The sequence below is a fragment of the Sinohyriopsis cumingii genome, chromosome 19 (genome assembly GCF_028554795.1).
Source record: "Sinohyriopsis cumingii isolate HCF-2022 chromosome 19, ASM2855479v2, whole genome shotgun sequence".
Classification (NCBI taxonomy): Eukaryota; Metazoa; Mollusca; class Bivalvia; order Unionida; family Unionidae; genus Sinohyriopsis; species Sinohyriopsis cumingii.
This window is the reverse complement of record NC_142979.1, coordinates 26,485,034-26,502,042: the sequence shown is the minus strand read 5'-3', so window position 1 is coordinate 26,502,042 and position 17,009 is coordinate 26,485,034. Positions and strand designations below refer to the sequence as shown.

The 17,009-nt window shown below is 34.6% G+C and overlaps 1 protein-coding gene across 1 annotated transcript in view; it reads right to left on the bottom strand.

Annotated features, from left to right (window-relative positions):
* Positions 1 to 17,009, bottom strand: part of LOC149775324 (putative E3 ubiquitin-protein ligase HECTD4) — a 243,898-nt gene that overhangs the window by 170,736 nt on the left and 56,153 nt on the right. The window contains exons 15-19 of the mRNA XM_089944036.1: positions 16,546 to 16,668; positions 9,458 to 9,514; positions 7,488 to 7,709; positions 5,995 to 6,104; positions 1,157 to 1,358 (exon numbers count right to left, since the gene is read on the bottom strand). Coding sequence (XP_089800162.1) covers positions 1,157 to 1,358; positions 5,995 to 6,104; positions 7,488 to 7,709; positions 9,458 to 9,514; positions 16,546 to 16,668 — 714 coding nt within the window. The remainder of the gene's footprint in view (positions 1 to 1,156; positions 1,359 to 5,994; positions 6,105 to 7,487; positions 7,710 to 9,457; positions 9,515 to 16,545; positions 16,669 to 17,009) is intronic.

Below are 17,009 nucleotides of genomic sequence, written 5' to 3'. Positions count from 1 at the left end.
GGGGGTGGGGGGTCTTATAAATCATTGTCCCATAATTTGAACACCCTTTAGTAATGAGATTAACTTTGATAATTAGCAATTACTGAAATTATTTAATTTATAAATTCGGATGAGATTTTTTTCTTTTCTTAAGTAAAAATCGTAAACTGAGTAAATTGAAGACAAACCGAGAAGACTTGCTGGCATCATTGTTCATAGTTTAAAATAAAAAGTTTAACACCATCAGCTTTTTAATAAACTTACTTTCTTTCAAAACTAAGCTAAGCTGTAAGGGCAGTGATCGACTACTGACACATTTGAAATGAATATTTACAAACAGAAATTTTCAAATCTTTATTCCTATCAAGAAAGATGCTGTCATAAGGCAGTTTTTCTTTAAAAAAACTGTCGCATCTTGCCAAATTATTAAATCAAATTCTTCTTCATTCTTGCACACAACTTTGCACTTATTCAAGAAATTGGTGAAATAATGGTAAAATCTCATGAGCCATGCTACAATTGTATTAAATCTTAATCCATAAATGATCTCTTCCATAAAATGATAATTAATGTTTTATTAGTTTTCGTACTTGAAAAAAATATTAGAAAATTTTCACAAACAAAAATACAGATTTTCAGGAGCCATGTCATGATCATGTTATATTTAAATTCTTAACACAATCTCTTCCTCAAAATGATATTAAATATTTAAACTTTATTTCTTGTACTTTGAAAAAATATTATTTTTTTTTCACGTATGAAAAAAATATATGAAATTTTGGGAGCAACACAATCGTGTTATATCCAAATTCATGTTATAATGGAGTGTACTAAAGCAGGGTTACAATGTAATACATGCAGCATGTGCACATGGAAATTATTCTGAATTCACTTAGTGCAAAAAGCATATCATCAATTCATTAAAAATGGGAGCTCTTGGTAGCTGAGTGGTCTAAGGCACTCACCTATACAGATCACTGACATCTCACAAGTATGGGTTCAAGTCTCCGGCTCGGTTAATGTGGGCATGTAAGAAAACTTAACAGCAGCTTCCCATGGGTTGGTGGTTCTTCCCAGGTTCATCCTCCACCAAAATATACTGGATGGAATATATCGCTTTTCATGTGCTGAAAAATGGTGTTAAACCCATAAAAAGAACAATTTAAAATGTTCTTACCTTGTCATAGTCATACTGTGAGGAACACCTAGGGTCAAAACGAAGGTAAAGACATCTGGCCCCTGGGATATGCACAGTCTCCTTGAACTTGTAATTGTCTCTCACTGGATGTATACTCTCCACTGACTTGCCTGAGGCCCAAGGGGCAGGTATCTTAAGTCCAGCCAGGAACCCCTGCTCCTCTTGATCCCTTAGTGTCACTCTAAATAATAAATAAGGTCCAGTCTAGGGGTTGTTCCAGCGAAACAAACAATCACTGAACCCAGAAAAGACATTTTTCAAATCTGAGTAGCCACCCTTGCGGACAAACTGAATTTTGTATTATTGCCCATTACAGTAAGAAAATCAGAGACACCTGGCTGAGACATTTTTAACAAACAGTTTAATTGGAATAGTCATTAGAAAAGAAAATTCACAACAAATGTAAAGAAATTTTGTGGATGATTTTGATTTTTAGGCATTTAATAAGTTTAGCACATTTGTGACACAGATTGGTTGAGATTATATACAGAGTTCCATCGCAGTCTTCAACATGAAATGGATTCCTGGGTTCAGCTCTGCAAATTTGTATGCAACTTAAAATCATATTATTTATGCCCTTGTGTACATTTTTTTAATACAAAATTTTTGAGAACGAATAAATGAATCCAGAGCTTTCTGGATGTAAAAGATGGATAGAGGCAAAGTCACAATTTCAAAAACATAATCATTCAAAAATAAAACTGCATTTCTTCTCCATTCCAGAATATATGGTAAAGATGGCACTATGTATGAATACTAATATATTGGTTCAATCAACAAGTTCTATGTGTAACCCTCTGTCTCTATTGCATTCCCACCTAGAGCATCCCATGTTTCACATGCAAAAGCATAAACACAAAATATTTCAGTGTTGCACCAAGGAATTTACAATAAAGTGGGAACTCCCCTCATCCCCCACCCCAAAAAGGGGTGGCTGAGTGTAAAATCATCTCAGTGCTTGAAAAATCATCCTCAATTTTCTCAGTAGCATAAACATACAGCCAAGTGTCATCTTCAGTGTTTATTTACTTCAGTTCCTTTGCCATCCCCTGTTGTTTCAAGTACAATAGGAGCATTTCCAGCAAGTGGATTTGCACTAGGTGTGAACATTATTGGGAGGACACTAATATCTCACCATGAAAGTACTCCACTAGAAACAAACTAGCTGGACATTTCAATTAACTAGTTATAGCACTTGCAAAAGCTAAGTATTATACGTTCTGATTTGTCCCAGCGATTACAATTTCAAAACCCCTCATGTACATGCACATGGACTAATTTCTGGGGAACTCTGGTTCTAAATATAAACTGTGATGAAAGAAGACTGGTAATCTCCATGCAGAAGACAAAACTATTTCAATTTACTACATTTTAATTATAATTATTGTGCAGCTTTATATGGGAATGTTATTTCTTTTACACGACTTCTCCCCCTTTAAACTAGTATTTTTTATGACTTGCTAGCAGAATGGGGGGGACTCCCATGATCCTGCACCCTGGATGTGACAATAAGCTTTAACACTAAATTTGAATGGCATCCACTGTAATTACCAGAAAAGTAAGGTAATACTTATGTCTCACTATGTTTACACAAATGAAACACAATAAACAAGAGTTCCTCAAAGGGACTTGCACTCTATTGGCCAAAATTGTTTGTTAGGAATTCAAGATAAGACCATTCTTTACTTTTAACTGCTGACTGTTGAAAACATCTCAGATATTATGAAGCTATATGGTTTTCAAATTAGCTGCCATAATGGACATACTGTTTGTCAGCTTCATATCTGTAGGATCAATGAGACACCATATGTATTCCAATGAAAACACCATGATGATATGACTTTTCAAGCAGAAGTAGTGATAACTTTTTTAAGATGGCTGCCATGATGGCCATATTGGATGTTAGATAAAACTATTTTCATGACCTGCAAGACACCATAATGTCTTTTGGTGAAAATACAATTTCAGTATGATCATCCATCTGGAAGGAGTACCCATAATAAGATTATCAAAATGGCCAACCATGACCCCCATAAAGGAGATTTTATTAGTACCATTTTCATTTTGAACCAACGAGACATGGTAAGTCTTCTGGTGAAAATACCATGTTGATATGTCTTTCTGTTAAAGCAGAGTAGCAATAACAAGATTTTAAAGATGGCTGTCAAAGTGTCAATATTAGATGTCAGATCAGAACTATTTTCACTTAAAGAAACTGGACATCATAAGAACTGAAAACTCTATGCCAATATGGCCATCCATCTAGAAGGTATACTGATAAGATTTTCAAAATGGCTGCTGTGGAAGTCATATAGTCAGTCAGATCAGCACCATTTTCATTTAGGACCAGCTAGACATCACATGAAGTCTTGTGGTATAAATCCCATGTTGGTATGACTTTCTGTTCAGTGAGAGGAGTGGTAACTACATTTTCGATATGGTTTCTGTGGTGACCAAATTGGATGCCTGAGCAGCACCATTTTCATGTAGGATCAATGTTATGTATATTTAATTAGTATTCTGTTATTGACCTTTGTCCATAATTGAGGATAGAAGTTTGGGATTACCGGGATTCCCCTTCGAAATGCCTGGTCTTCCTCATACCTATCATGTTTTTCATTAAAATTTAAGTAAAAGACCTAACCTTGTTAACAACTTAGAATGTTCTGGAAATGAACATTTTACACAAGGTCCTTATATAGTGTCTTAGGCCTTTATATTAAGGTTGTTTACATCAGAATTATTCATTGTTATCTTAGCATCTGAAGTAGATTCAGTCTTTTAGTTTTGTTCAGTTATAATTTGATAGGAATTATTTATTTCAATTATCCACTGGAATTACAAGTACTCATTGATATTCTGGACTAGATCACTATTTGTGATCACTGTGAATCCATTTAAAGACATTCTGGACTATATCATTGTGATACATCAAAACTGTTAGCATACTGGCACATTTCAGGCTATTGGTAAATGAGCACATTCACGATCATAATTCATTCAGAACACCAATGAAATTCATGTGAAACACACTACACTTCTGGACCTGTGATAGAACTTTTAAGACTAATTGAGATTTAATTCACAATACTGAAAGTTCTTTTTAAATTTTTACTTTATATTCAAGGAAATAAATTATTTGCTGAGTTTACTAAATTTGGGTTTTGCTCTTTTCTGTTACTTAGTTAAGTCCAGACATTTATAATATCAACTAGACCTTGGGATGAATGTGTGTAAAGTTTCAATGAATGCCCTTCAAGTAGTTAAGGATAGCAATAACAATATTTATGCTAATGGGCAGACAATGAACAACAAGACATTCCCAGCACAGCTACAAATATTTAAGTTGAGGGTGTGGGATGGCCAGATTAGAGGATTTAGGGTTTTACAAATTTTTCACAGTTTTGTTCTCCCAGAAAACAGGGCCTGACACTTAAGCTTCTAGGTTATAAATCTCCATTTGGAAAGTCTGTTGCAATTTCTGCCAAAAGTCTAATAGCTGAAGATGGTCTGTAAATGAGGTACGCAAAGGAGTGATTCCACTGTCTTTCAATTAAGTTAGCATCATTGCACAATAAATATTAATATTGCTTGCTGATTTCACTGAACAGGAAGCAGCTGGTCACCTGCTTGGGTCACATATGGAATGAAAGATATAAGAATCCATATAGAGGTACTTTAATACGTGATTGGCTTACTGTTATTGGCTGCGACAGCTTCCACTAAAGCACACTGACAAACAACATAGTACAAGTGATTGATCTTGATGTATGATTGATTTTTGCTTATACAGGTTGTTGTATTATTTTAACAAATGACTGCCATTTGTTACTGGCATAGTTTTATTCCACTGTATTCTTTATCTGGGGTATTTAAAAAGGTTAATCAATGGATATTAAATATCTAAAAATATTAAAATTTTGACAGCCAAAAACCACAAATATTAGAACCCAAGAAATTATTTTCTTTTACAAAACCAAGAAAATCAAGAGCCATGACAATAAATCAAATTACAGTAGTACTATTTCAACTGAATATGTATAAGTTATGTAACTTACTTTCAAAATCTTTAACATCTCACCTAAGCATTGTTGATCTTGCTTCCACTGTTACAGATGTAAAACAGATAAAAGTATCTCACCATTCACAGGCCAGACAAAAATTTAATTAACAATAATCTGAAGTCATTATTTTGCATAACTAATTCATATTTAAAATTTCTGATGCTATGAAAGAAGAATACAAACATATTATGATTTGCAAAATTTAATTACACTGATTTTGTTTATTAAGTCTGTACAGTGGATTTCATACCATTTCAATAAAATATAAAAAAAAATAGATCTCTGAAAATAATTGTGTCATAAGAAACAGTGCAATTGTGAGTGTCCTGTCCAACAATCACCTATTTAGATGCATTTGGAGTAATTAAATTTGTTATATTTAAAAAATGCAATCATTTTAATTTACAAAGTACCATTTAGTGAATTTCCTGGTAGGTACAAACCCCAATTAAAAACTCAATAAACATAGGAAGAAAACAGGGTCAGCGCTCATTCCAAAACTTTAAGTTCTGATAAAAAAGGTAATTTACTGCAAAATCATCAATATAACATGAAAATAAATTAAGCTGCAGAAATTTAAGCGCAATAAAATCCTGAGAAATGACAAATTCTGCAATAAAGATCCTCTCTTAAAATGGGTGGTCTCTCATCAGACGTTACACTATTTAACACAAGCATCACAAATTTTCTTTCATGACAGCTTGTCTTCCAAAGTTTTGGTCAGATTTTACAAAGTCACCGTCAACTACTTACTTCTCTGAAGTCACTGGTTGACCAATTAGTTCTATTACATCTGCATCTGTATCCATCTCTCGGTCTTCAGACAATATGGCCTGCACTTGACTTTTCAACAGCAATGCAGCCTGAAAGCATCCAAATATCACTTACATTACAATTAAGACCTAACATGAACTTCAAAGTATGCTACTGTTTTAACTCTGGATAATAAGCATGCACATTAAATAATTCCAGCAAGATTTACTCACCCTTGAGTAATCTTCTTAAATAAGACAGGAATGTGTTATATATATAAAAGCAGATTTGCTTCCAAAATTTAGTTTTATTGTTGTCAAAGGATTCTTTTTCTCATTTTATTGAAGTTGTGAATATAATCATTTAAACTGTCTGCTAAGTATAACTGTGGAAACTTTCTGAAGTAGTTCTATCCAAATGAACTGTACTATGAACATGTACATAACAAAAAGCACGGATATATAACCGCTACTAATTTCAACAAGGGTAAAGTGAAAGGTACATCATATGTCTGACATGGGTTTAACAATTGTTCTCTAAGCAGGCACAAATTGGATAGGACTGACTGCAGATTACTGATCAGTGGGTCTCAAAGAAGATCAAGATCAAGATGTGTGGTACTGAACTAGACTTAATGCACAGAAACCATATAACATGACAATTACCACTGAACATTTGACCCATAATTTACAGTTTTCTTTCTTACCAAAAGTACAAGCCATCCACAAAGTTAGGTCAATAAACTTACCCTAGAACATAAGTTCTTCTCAAAACCCATTTTTTCTGAGACGTAATGATCATGACCTTTATTCATATTATCTATGCCTTTTATCTTTCAACAAGCACTACAGAAATTAATTATGATAATTATGATATTTCATAGAAAAACTAGAGCTACTTTCACTGCAAATTCTAAAAATGTAAACATTCTAAGTAAATTTTATAAATTTATTGAGTTTTTCTCAACAAAAAAAAACAAAATATTTAAATGCCCAAACTAAATTATCTTGTGTTTCTTGTCACTTACAGAGATTTACCTATATCATCATGTATCACCACATGATCTCCCTGTACTGGCATCTTATCTGAATGAAATAAAGTTATGTTCAGTTCTTCACATCCCCCATGCTGGTCCTTAACTCCCCCATGACCTATGGATCATTTGTAACCCAGATTCAGTTACATATATTGTGCATCTTCTTGCTATGAATGCATGTATCAGGTTTGGTTAAAAAAAAGAAGTAATAAACCATGTCATGGTAATTGTAATTTCGTTTACATTTGACATTTGACCTTCTTAAAGGGTGCAATGGAAAGAGACCCCAAAATGATACCCTTGTTGGTAATGGTTACCACATGGGAAACCTATATACTATGTTTAGTGAATTTCCAACCAGCGGTTTAAGACATACAGACAAAATGATAGAAGGATAGACAGAATGTTTCACAATGTACACTACTAACGCATGTGGATAATTATGCAAAATTCTCACCTGACTACTAAGTAGGACTAGCTGCACAAGCTGAGGCATGAGTGTATCAGCTACATTTAGACACTGTAGGTTGGCATGGGTTTTTGATGTAAGAAGCACTGGAAGAAGGTGTCCAAGGATGGTTGCCTTGGCAACTCGTTCCAAGCCTTGCAATCGATACTCAAGCTCCTCTGGATACTCTGCAATGATCTTGTTACAAGACTCCAGTAGGACATCCAGTACCTTAAGTGAGACGTATTACTCTTGGTGAGCTTTTAAAGGTAAAGAATATGACGTGAATATGACATCAAAAGCAAGCCTTGTCATTACACATTCCAATCATTCACATTTTCTTAATACATTCCACTGGTCCTAAAGAATGACAACCTACAACTAGTGTACATCTTTCACCACATTACTTAAATGACTTTTTTTTGGGGTTATTCTGTCTAAAAAGGACACAACAGGTCATCTACCCAAACAATCAATGATTTTCTTTTCATGCCAATTACATCAGAGAGTATTTTCAAAATAGGAAAATCAAGTCACAGCCCTGGTACATTCTTAAACAGAATAGCTTTTATCAATCTTTGCAATCTAGAACTAGGAAAGGTTCTCACATGTGATGGACAGATGCATATTAAGATGATCAAATAACAGACAGAATGGTTCACAATTCAATAAAACCTCTCTTGAGAAACTATACCATTTGCCAAGAGAAAGTTGTATCCCATGACAGCAGTCTTTCACCAGAGGCCATCACTATATAACAAGCTGGCAAAGGCCTACATGTTGAGTTTGTAATCAAGACACTGCTGTAAAACGTGTAACACTGAACCTTAAGCCAAAAGGTTGAGCAAGCATGTCACAAAATTAATTGTCAAAGCTTAATAAGATTCAACAAAAGTATGAAAAAAATCCAACAATGGGTTTAGGAAATATAAGCGATTGAAAAGACATTAACCAAAACCAAACATAAGTTTTCTTTAACTTGTTGCCCCCTGGGTTAAAGGAACAAGCTTGTATGTCAGAGAGTTATTCATCTTAGCTTGACATTATTCATTCCAATGATGAAAATAATCCATCAAGGAGTTTATAGAAAATATAAGCAAATGAAAAAACTTTAACCAGAACCGTAACACCTATTTTCCAGGACTTTACTCTGAGGTCATAGAGACAGATTAGCATGTCACTCAATATATTGTTTTAGCTTCATAATAATTTACGCCAAGTATGATGAGAATTTATCAAGGGGTTTTGGAAATATATGCAAATGGAAAATTGTAACCAAGACCTTAACAAACTGCTGATGCCACTTACCCTGTCAACATTGTCATCAGCAATCAAGTGCAACTGCTGATGCCTCTGATGCTTTCAACATTGTCACCAGCAGAAAAGTGATTAATATGTCTCACTTCCCGCTAATGGAAGCTTGATAATAACATGAAATCTGTGCATTTAGAATCCAGTCTCTCAAGATGGACTGTCTCCCATATGTGGTCATTCAAGTAAGGTTATTCTCTCTAATTGTTTTATATTTCTGAAACAATATCTAGAGAAACTTTTCTGATTTTAGACATGTGAACAATGTCCACATTAATTCAGTTATATGGGAATCACATACGATCATGAAGAAGTCCTCTAATAACTTATAATGTATTTGACAATGATCACAGAAACATGTTCCAGAAATATGTTCACAGAACATTAATGCAAGCCACCCCCCATCTGTACACTGACAACTGTGGATAGGGAACAAAAGTATTTACAACTAAAGCAATATATATATATATATATATAATATACACACTTTTCTCAGAATAAATAATTCATTTGGAAGAAATAAAATTTAACATTAGACCAATTCATTACATCATTTACATTCATCTTGAAATAATAAGGTATCATTAGGAGTTCAAAACATATGGAGAATGCATTACGTATACAGTGTGGCAACTGTAGCATATAGTGAGATAAAGCCAAAACTTTACCTGACATGATCCTGTAAAAACTTTGGATGAATAGGTCAATATCTGTGACTGCAACAGCTGCAAAAGAAAAGACAATGTACTGTACATTGATTTTAGACAGACTATGTTAAGAATACCACCAAGTAAAGACTGCTACTAACAGACTCAGGAATGAGATAATTATTTTAAATGCATTTTATTATCTATAAAAAGTAAAAGAAAAAGGTATGTTTAAAATTCTGGTATGTAAGAGACAAAATTATCAAGGATCGATTATATATAGATGTACTGCCATAGACTGTACAGACATCACAGAGTCCAGTGTAAAGTATAAACAGAAGGCCCAAGTTGGCCTGAGATTCTTTGCATGTACCTACTTACCTACTGTGACAGGGAATAAAAGACATTAAACAATAAAATAGAACATTCTTTTCTATGAAATGAAAATAGAAGTAGTATAATGAGTTGATAAAAACTAGAGATTAATGTTGTCTTGCAATATTTGATTATAAAATCATGTTTTTTAGCATCTGCTTGAAAAGCTAGTATTACTGTCCATGCCACATGCTTTCAATAACCTTGGAGAGAAAACTAGCTGTTTAAATAATCAGTTAACCTGCTGAAAGTTACATCACAATATGTAATGTACAGTCATTAACATAGGTCACATGACAATATGTAATGTACAGTCATTAACATAGGTCACATGACAATATGTAATGTACAGTCATTAACATAGGTCACATGACAATATGTAATGTACAGTCATTAACATAGGTCACATGACAATATGTAATGTACAGTCATTAACATAGGTCACATGACAATATGTAATGTACAGTCATTAACATAGGTAACATGACAATATGTAATGTACAGTCATTAACATAGGTCACATGACAATATGTAATGTACAGTCATTAACATAGGTCACATGACAATATGTAATGCATATTCATAAACATGGGTAAATAACTATATGTAATGTATATTCATTAGCATGAGTAACATGACAATATGTAATGGCTAGTCATAAACATGACAATATGTAATGTGTATTCATTAACAGGGATAAAATGACTGTATGTAATGTGTATTCATTAACATGGTTAACATTACACTATGCAAAGTACAGTCATTAATATGGGTAACATTGCAATATGTAATGTATGGTTATTAACATGGACAATATCACAATGTTATGTATAGTCATTAATATGGGAAACACCACAATATGTAATGTATAGTCATTAATATGGGAAACACCACAATATGTAATGTATAGTCATTAATATGGGTAACATCACAATTTGTATCATCATTAGCATAGACAGCAAAAAAAAAATGTGTAACATAAAGTTATTAATACAGGTAACATCACAATACGTAATGTAGTCATTAATATGGGTAACAGCTAATGTATAGTTATTAATATGGGTAACATCATAATATGTAATGCATAGTCCTAAATATGGGTAACATCACAATATGTCAATAATATGGAAAGCTTACCAATGAATAAACATATTTATTCCTAATTTCATCTGCACTGGTCAGAAAGGGCATCTGAGTAGGGTATTATGTAAACATGTCTAGCATGGCTAAATTGATTTCATCATAAACAAAAATACTTAAGCAAAAGGTAGGTCACAGTGACCTTCATTTTATGGGTATAGTCATAAGAGATGCATCCAATTTTTCAAATTTCATGACTAAAACAAAAACAACACCCAATAAATGAACTTGAAACATAAAAATCAATAAAGTCACTGAAACTTGAAATACATGCCAGAGACTTCATTTTTTGCAACCAGAATGTAGAAGCCATGATGCAACAACGTTTCAAGATTCTAAGTATAAATGTATGCACATAACATACTAAATATGGTCATGAGCTAATTGTAAAATCTTAACCAAAACCAGTAAAAAATTAAAGGAAAGTAAAAACTTAATAAAAGCCAGTAAAACATGAAATGTAGGTCACAATATCTTTCTCTTCCTGTAGGTGTATGATGCTAAGAGTTGCATACAATCACCTTGTTCAGTAATTCAGGCATGAACAGTGTTCGAGAATGACCCCATATCACAATGCATGAAATATGGATCACAGTAACTTTCTTTTGTGACAAAGGTATAGTACTCATCAAGTTCAATGAATCTAGGTATACCACTATGTATACTGGGTGCTAAAAATCTATCCAGTTATGAGACTAACCAAAACAAATGTAACCAAAGCCAGGAAAATGTGAAATGTATGTGAGCCACCTTGTTTGTGGAAAGGGTGTGGTACTAATGTGGTTGTATATAATTGTCTATTTTGATGATTCTAGCATGAACAGAAATTAACTTAAATGACATAATTTAACCTAAGTTGGTGAAGCATGAAATATAGGTTTTAATGAAGGTATAGTACTCATTAAGATGCATTCCTTCACTATGCTAAATGATTTTGGATATACCAGTATTCAAACAGCAAGCAAAACCTCCTGAGCTAAATCCAACATTTAACCACAAATGTACAAATGTGCAAATTTGCTATGAAACCCACTTCAAAATGCTGCCTCAAATTTAGGAAGAAAGAATGGCTGACATTTAGTGAAGGTGTATATATGTATATGCTTTTATCTGTATGTATGACAACACTGACATCCAAGATCAAAGAAGGTGCCTAATATCGAAGGATTTGCCATTCCCATGGCTGCTATGCCCCTGTAATGCTTTCCAAGTCAGCCACCTGAGCCAACAGCAATAACAGCTGAATGCTGATTGGTCTTTTCTGATCAGCATGTCAAAATATGCTGAACTCTGGAGAAAGTAACTGACAGTGATTGAGACAGAGAACAAAACTCAGGCTGCGACAAGCAAAACACTTTCTCGACTTCACACTTAAAAGGTAGAGTCTTCTGTCATAGCAAGATTTAACAAAGGCAATGGTGCTTGTAAGGATACCTCATTATCTCAAGGTGAATGGGGCAGTGACAACACTGACTGTGCAATCTAAGATGAAGCTGGAGAAGACTGTTTAAAGATGTAGCTATGCTCACAGAATGTCTTGATCAGGTAGTTATTTCAAACAATCACTCAACATGTGTTCCCTTTACATGGCAAAGGCATGAGAACACAGTGAATCCATATATTTTATTAATGCTGGAGAACTACAATGGGCAATGGGTGTAATGAGCAAGACCTATAAATGATCCATGAGTCTTGAAAGTGCCTTGTTGTGGCGAATCGGACAAAGACCTTCTGTCTTTTGGCTTAAATGATATAATCAACCATGGTGATGACCTGTTGCAATCTGAGACATGGCAGAGTCTGGTTGTGATGGAACAGTGCCATTTTATCTTGCATGATGTCACATTATTTGTGCTGGGATAGGTTTAGAGGATATTTGATCCACAAAACCAGTCCATACAGCTGATCTGCTAGATGATATCTGACTAAGCATGCTTTGATTTTGATCTCACTCCAATGTAGTCAAAAAAGGTCTTAAATCTTTACTTTTATGATTGAGTTTGGTGGTGACCCATTGCATTTAGAGCCATATGGCAGTCTGTTCATGAATGAACAGGGTCACTGTAGATAGCATGATGCTGTCCAGTTCATTAAATTGGGACGGATAAAGGATATTTGATCCATACATATAAAGTGCACAACTGTAACTGAGATGGTATGTTTTGATCTTGATCTCACTCAATGTCAGGTAACTAAGGTTATTAGAGATCAAGCTCATACACCAAATGGCTTACTGGTTCTGCCAAGAAAGGTTTATCATGATGCAGCTGTGAGGGAGGAACTGGAGCTGTTGCTGACCACAGCTTGGATTGCTGCATTGTGGATGAACTGCATGGAGTATGATACCTGCTGAGATGCAGATTTTTCACTGCTATGATGTCAGCCTGTCTACTGATGATGTATCCATCCCTCATGGTGTGCTAACTGTCCCTTGTACTTTTGGTTCATGAAATTTAAGCCTGAAATACATTTGCCGATTGGCAACCGGAACAATCTACACATGTAAAGTGGTTGTCAATCCTGTCTTTCCAATTTTTTAAAGCTTATAATTCGTCTTGCTCATAGTCCAAATTTGTAAGATAAAATATAGCAGACAATATATACAGATGTAGCCAGGCACATGTCATGCTTTAATACACAATGACATTTTACCTGCAGAAGGGCGCATGTGGCAGCCAAAACTGATAGAGAATTTGAACAGCATTAACAATTACAAAATGGATGTTAAAATGTCAATTCTAATAAAAATTTACCCATAGAAAAGGCCAACTGACTGCCTGTACAGGTAAAATCACCCACTAGAAAGTGGATGCTACAACTAAATTATGTATAGATTATGAGGCCTCTCTTTCTGTAGAGAGCATGCTACTCAGCATGAGCAGAAGTAGTAACTAAGTATTAATGCGAGTCTGTGCCAATCCTGCATCAAGGGGAGAGCACTCTAACTGCCACCTATATGGGCAGGTAACATTTAGCTTATTAGCTAAGCTTAGCATGGGAGGGCTGGACTTATGAGGCAGTAGTAGTTCTTCTAAGGCATTATGATCTGGTAATGTATTTGAAGAAAAAACAAAGTTTTTGTTAAATTGCACAAAGAATAAATATCTTTCACGATCAGTTTTTGGCAGTTTGAAACATCATCCTGTGTTAGTTTTGAAACTTCAAAGTGAATTGTTTTTCCCTGCACCAGAAAGTATGATAACATGAAGATCTGCATCTAAGAACTGCAAGTGACCTCGCAGTAGTGATCTAGGGTAATAAAATACAGACATCAAAAAATGTATTGTATGAAATTTAAATAATTGCAGGAGAACAAGTAAATGGTGATATGTGTCATGCAAAAAAAAGTCATTTTAAAACTCAACAGCAAAGCCAAGAAAATCTGAAATGAGAAGGTCAGGGTCTGCATGACAAACCCACAATTGAAAAAGTACTTAATGTCAAAAGGCTGAGTGTGTGTGTTGCAGCATGAATAGTCTAGCTGAATGATGATTCATACCAGGCATGAACAAAATCAAGAAATTTTTGGACATATAAGCTTTGGAAATAAAAGCAAATAAAACCTTTAACCCATTACCTCATGCAAGCGTCTTTGGACACCTCTACTCCATTCGCATGGAAGTGCCTTTTGACGCCTCTACAAGATTCGCATGGAAGCGCCTTTTGACGCCTGCTGTAAACATCAGCCATTTTGAGCTGGTTTTCATAGTGCCACCTTTGGGGCAAACCACCCTATTAGATACTACATTCATTTCTGCGAATGACAATTACATCAGATCACGTGGTCGCTATTCATGCACTGGTCAATATCTGCTATTTAAAGTAACTGGGTCGTAATCTTCACTCTCCAAAATGGCGGCCGCGGATTTCATTCAGTACGTATGAAGTTTTCACGATTAGAATCACAACCATGAAAGATTCAATAAATTAGGTAAAGTCTCTGATATTGATGTAGGCAGCAATTAGTTTTTATAATTTATCAAATTCAGTGATGTAGACGCCGACGATAACCTTGTAAATTTCGAGTATCGGAAATGGCAGCTACGATTGGTCACACGGCCTCACTGTCAAGACGGTGAACGAGTTCTCTCTTGATTTTAAAGCACATAAAAAAATTCTTCCGTGAAAAATAATTACACTGCTATAACAATCGGACTTTACTCTTAAATTTTTCCACATATAATATATGTGTACCAAAAATGTAAAATGGTTAAAATTGCTATTAAACGTAACATACACTACATTGCTTAACATTTCACAGGCAGGATTTCATTCAGTACTTAACGAAGTTTTCACGATTAGAATCACAAATATGAAAGATTCAATAACTTAGGTAAAGGCTCTGATATTTATGTAGGCAGCAATTAGTTTTTATTGATTATCAAATTCAGATGACTCAGTGATGTAGACGCAGACGAAAAACATGTAAATTTCGAATATGGGAAATGGCAGCTACGGTTGGTCACGCAGCCTCACTGACATGACAGTGAATGAGTTCTCTCTCGATTTTAAAGCACATAAAAAATTCTTCTGTGAAAAATAATTACACAGCTATAACAACCGGACTTTACTCTTAAATTTTTCCACATATAATAGATGTGTAGCAAAAATGTAAAATGGTTAAAACTGCTGTTAAATGTAACATACACTACATTGCTTAACAGTTCACAGGCAGGCCTATGCGTATGCTGTTGACTAGGTAACGTGTTCTATTTATAGCGTGCTGCACTTTGTCACTATGCTCTATGAGGTAAAGGGTTAATCAAAACCTTAATCCAAACTTATTATCACTGTGACCATTGTAACAAGATCAGAGAAGTGGACAAACATGTCACATAATGAAAATTTGCTTTGCTTTATGATCATTCTATTCAAGTGTGAACAGCAACCATCAAGAGATTTATGAAACATATGCAAATGAAAACTTTAACCAAGCCTTAAAAAAAATTCTATGACTGTTAAATGGGTTGAACCAGCATAACACAAAATAAACTGCCCTAGTATCAAAATGATTCATCCCAGGTATAAGCAAAATCTACCAGTGGGTTGATCAAACATAAATTTTAAAAATTTTATCATAAAAACAAATTTTCTAGTACTGTGATCTAGACCCCAAGAGGTTCAAGGGACTAGCAAAAGTGCTACAATGAACCATGCCTAGTTCATAATGACTCATGCCAAATATGAAGAGAACCAATTATTAGGAAATAAATGTAAATGAATGATGATGCCAATGACCCCGGTGGTGAAAAGAGGACTGTCTCACTTCCAATGACCCCAGTGATGAAAAGGGGACTGTCTCACTTCCCACTAATAATGCCTTTACAAAACCTAAAAAGATGGGACTCAATGAACAAGAAATGTGTTCAAAGAATACATATAACCCACAACAACACCTGTTAACTAAATGCAAAACTAAACTAGATGGATGGAAAGATGGATGTGCTGAAAATCAAGTTCAAAACTATACGCAATACTGGGGAATAAAAACTTCACCTGCTGATAACCCGACAATGATGCAGTGACACCATTTTTTGCTTGCTTTTGCAGGCAGAGCAAATAACTCCACACTAACTGGCTGTATGAAATCTTACCTTTAGTTTTGCCATGGGGTCTTCCCCTTCTGGTATTTCTTTATCTGGTGGAGTGAAGAGCAAGGTATCACTCAGCAAGTGGGACTGTAGTGACATCAGGTATCTTAGGCAGGGACTGGCCACCTGTAGATATGATATAATATATTAGTAATTGTTCAACCACATCAATCAACCTAACTTAACAACCCCTTAACTATTTACTTAACTACTAGTAAGAACAGCAGCAGCATTATGGCACAAGTTAACAGCATAATGCCAAAATTATTTCAGATACAACACAGTACGACTATGGACTCCATCACCAAAATCATACCTATGTACAAAAACATGAGTTGAAAGGACCCAAGGTGAAACTTTCTGTACTATCTGTATTTTCTTTTTGAATCACTATTATTTAACAAATCTGTATAGTTCTCGCTATACTGCCGTCCATTATATTACACTATTCTCAGGGGCACAGGGGG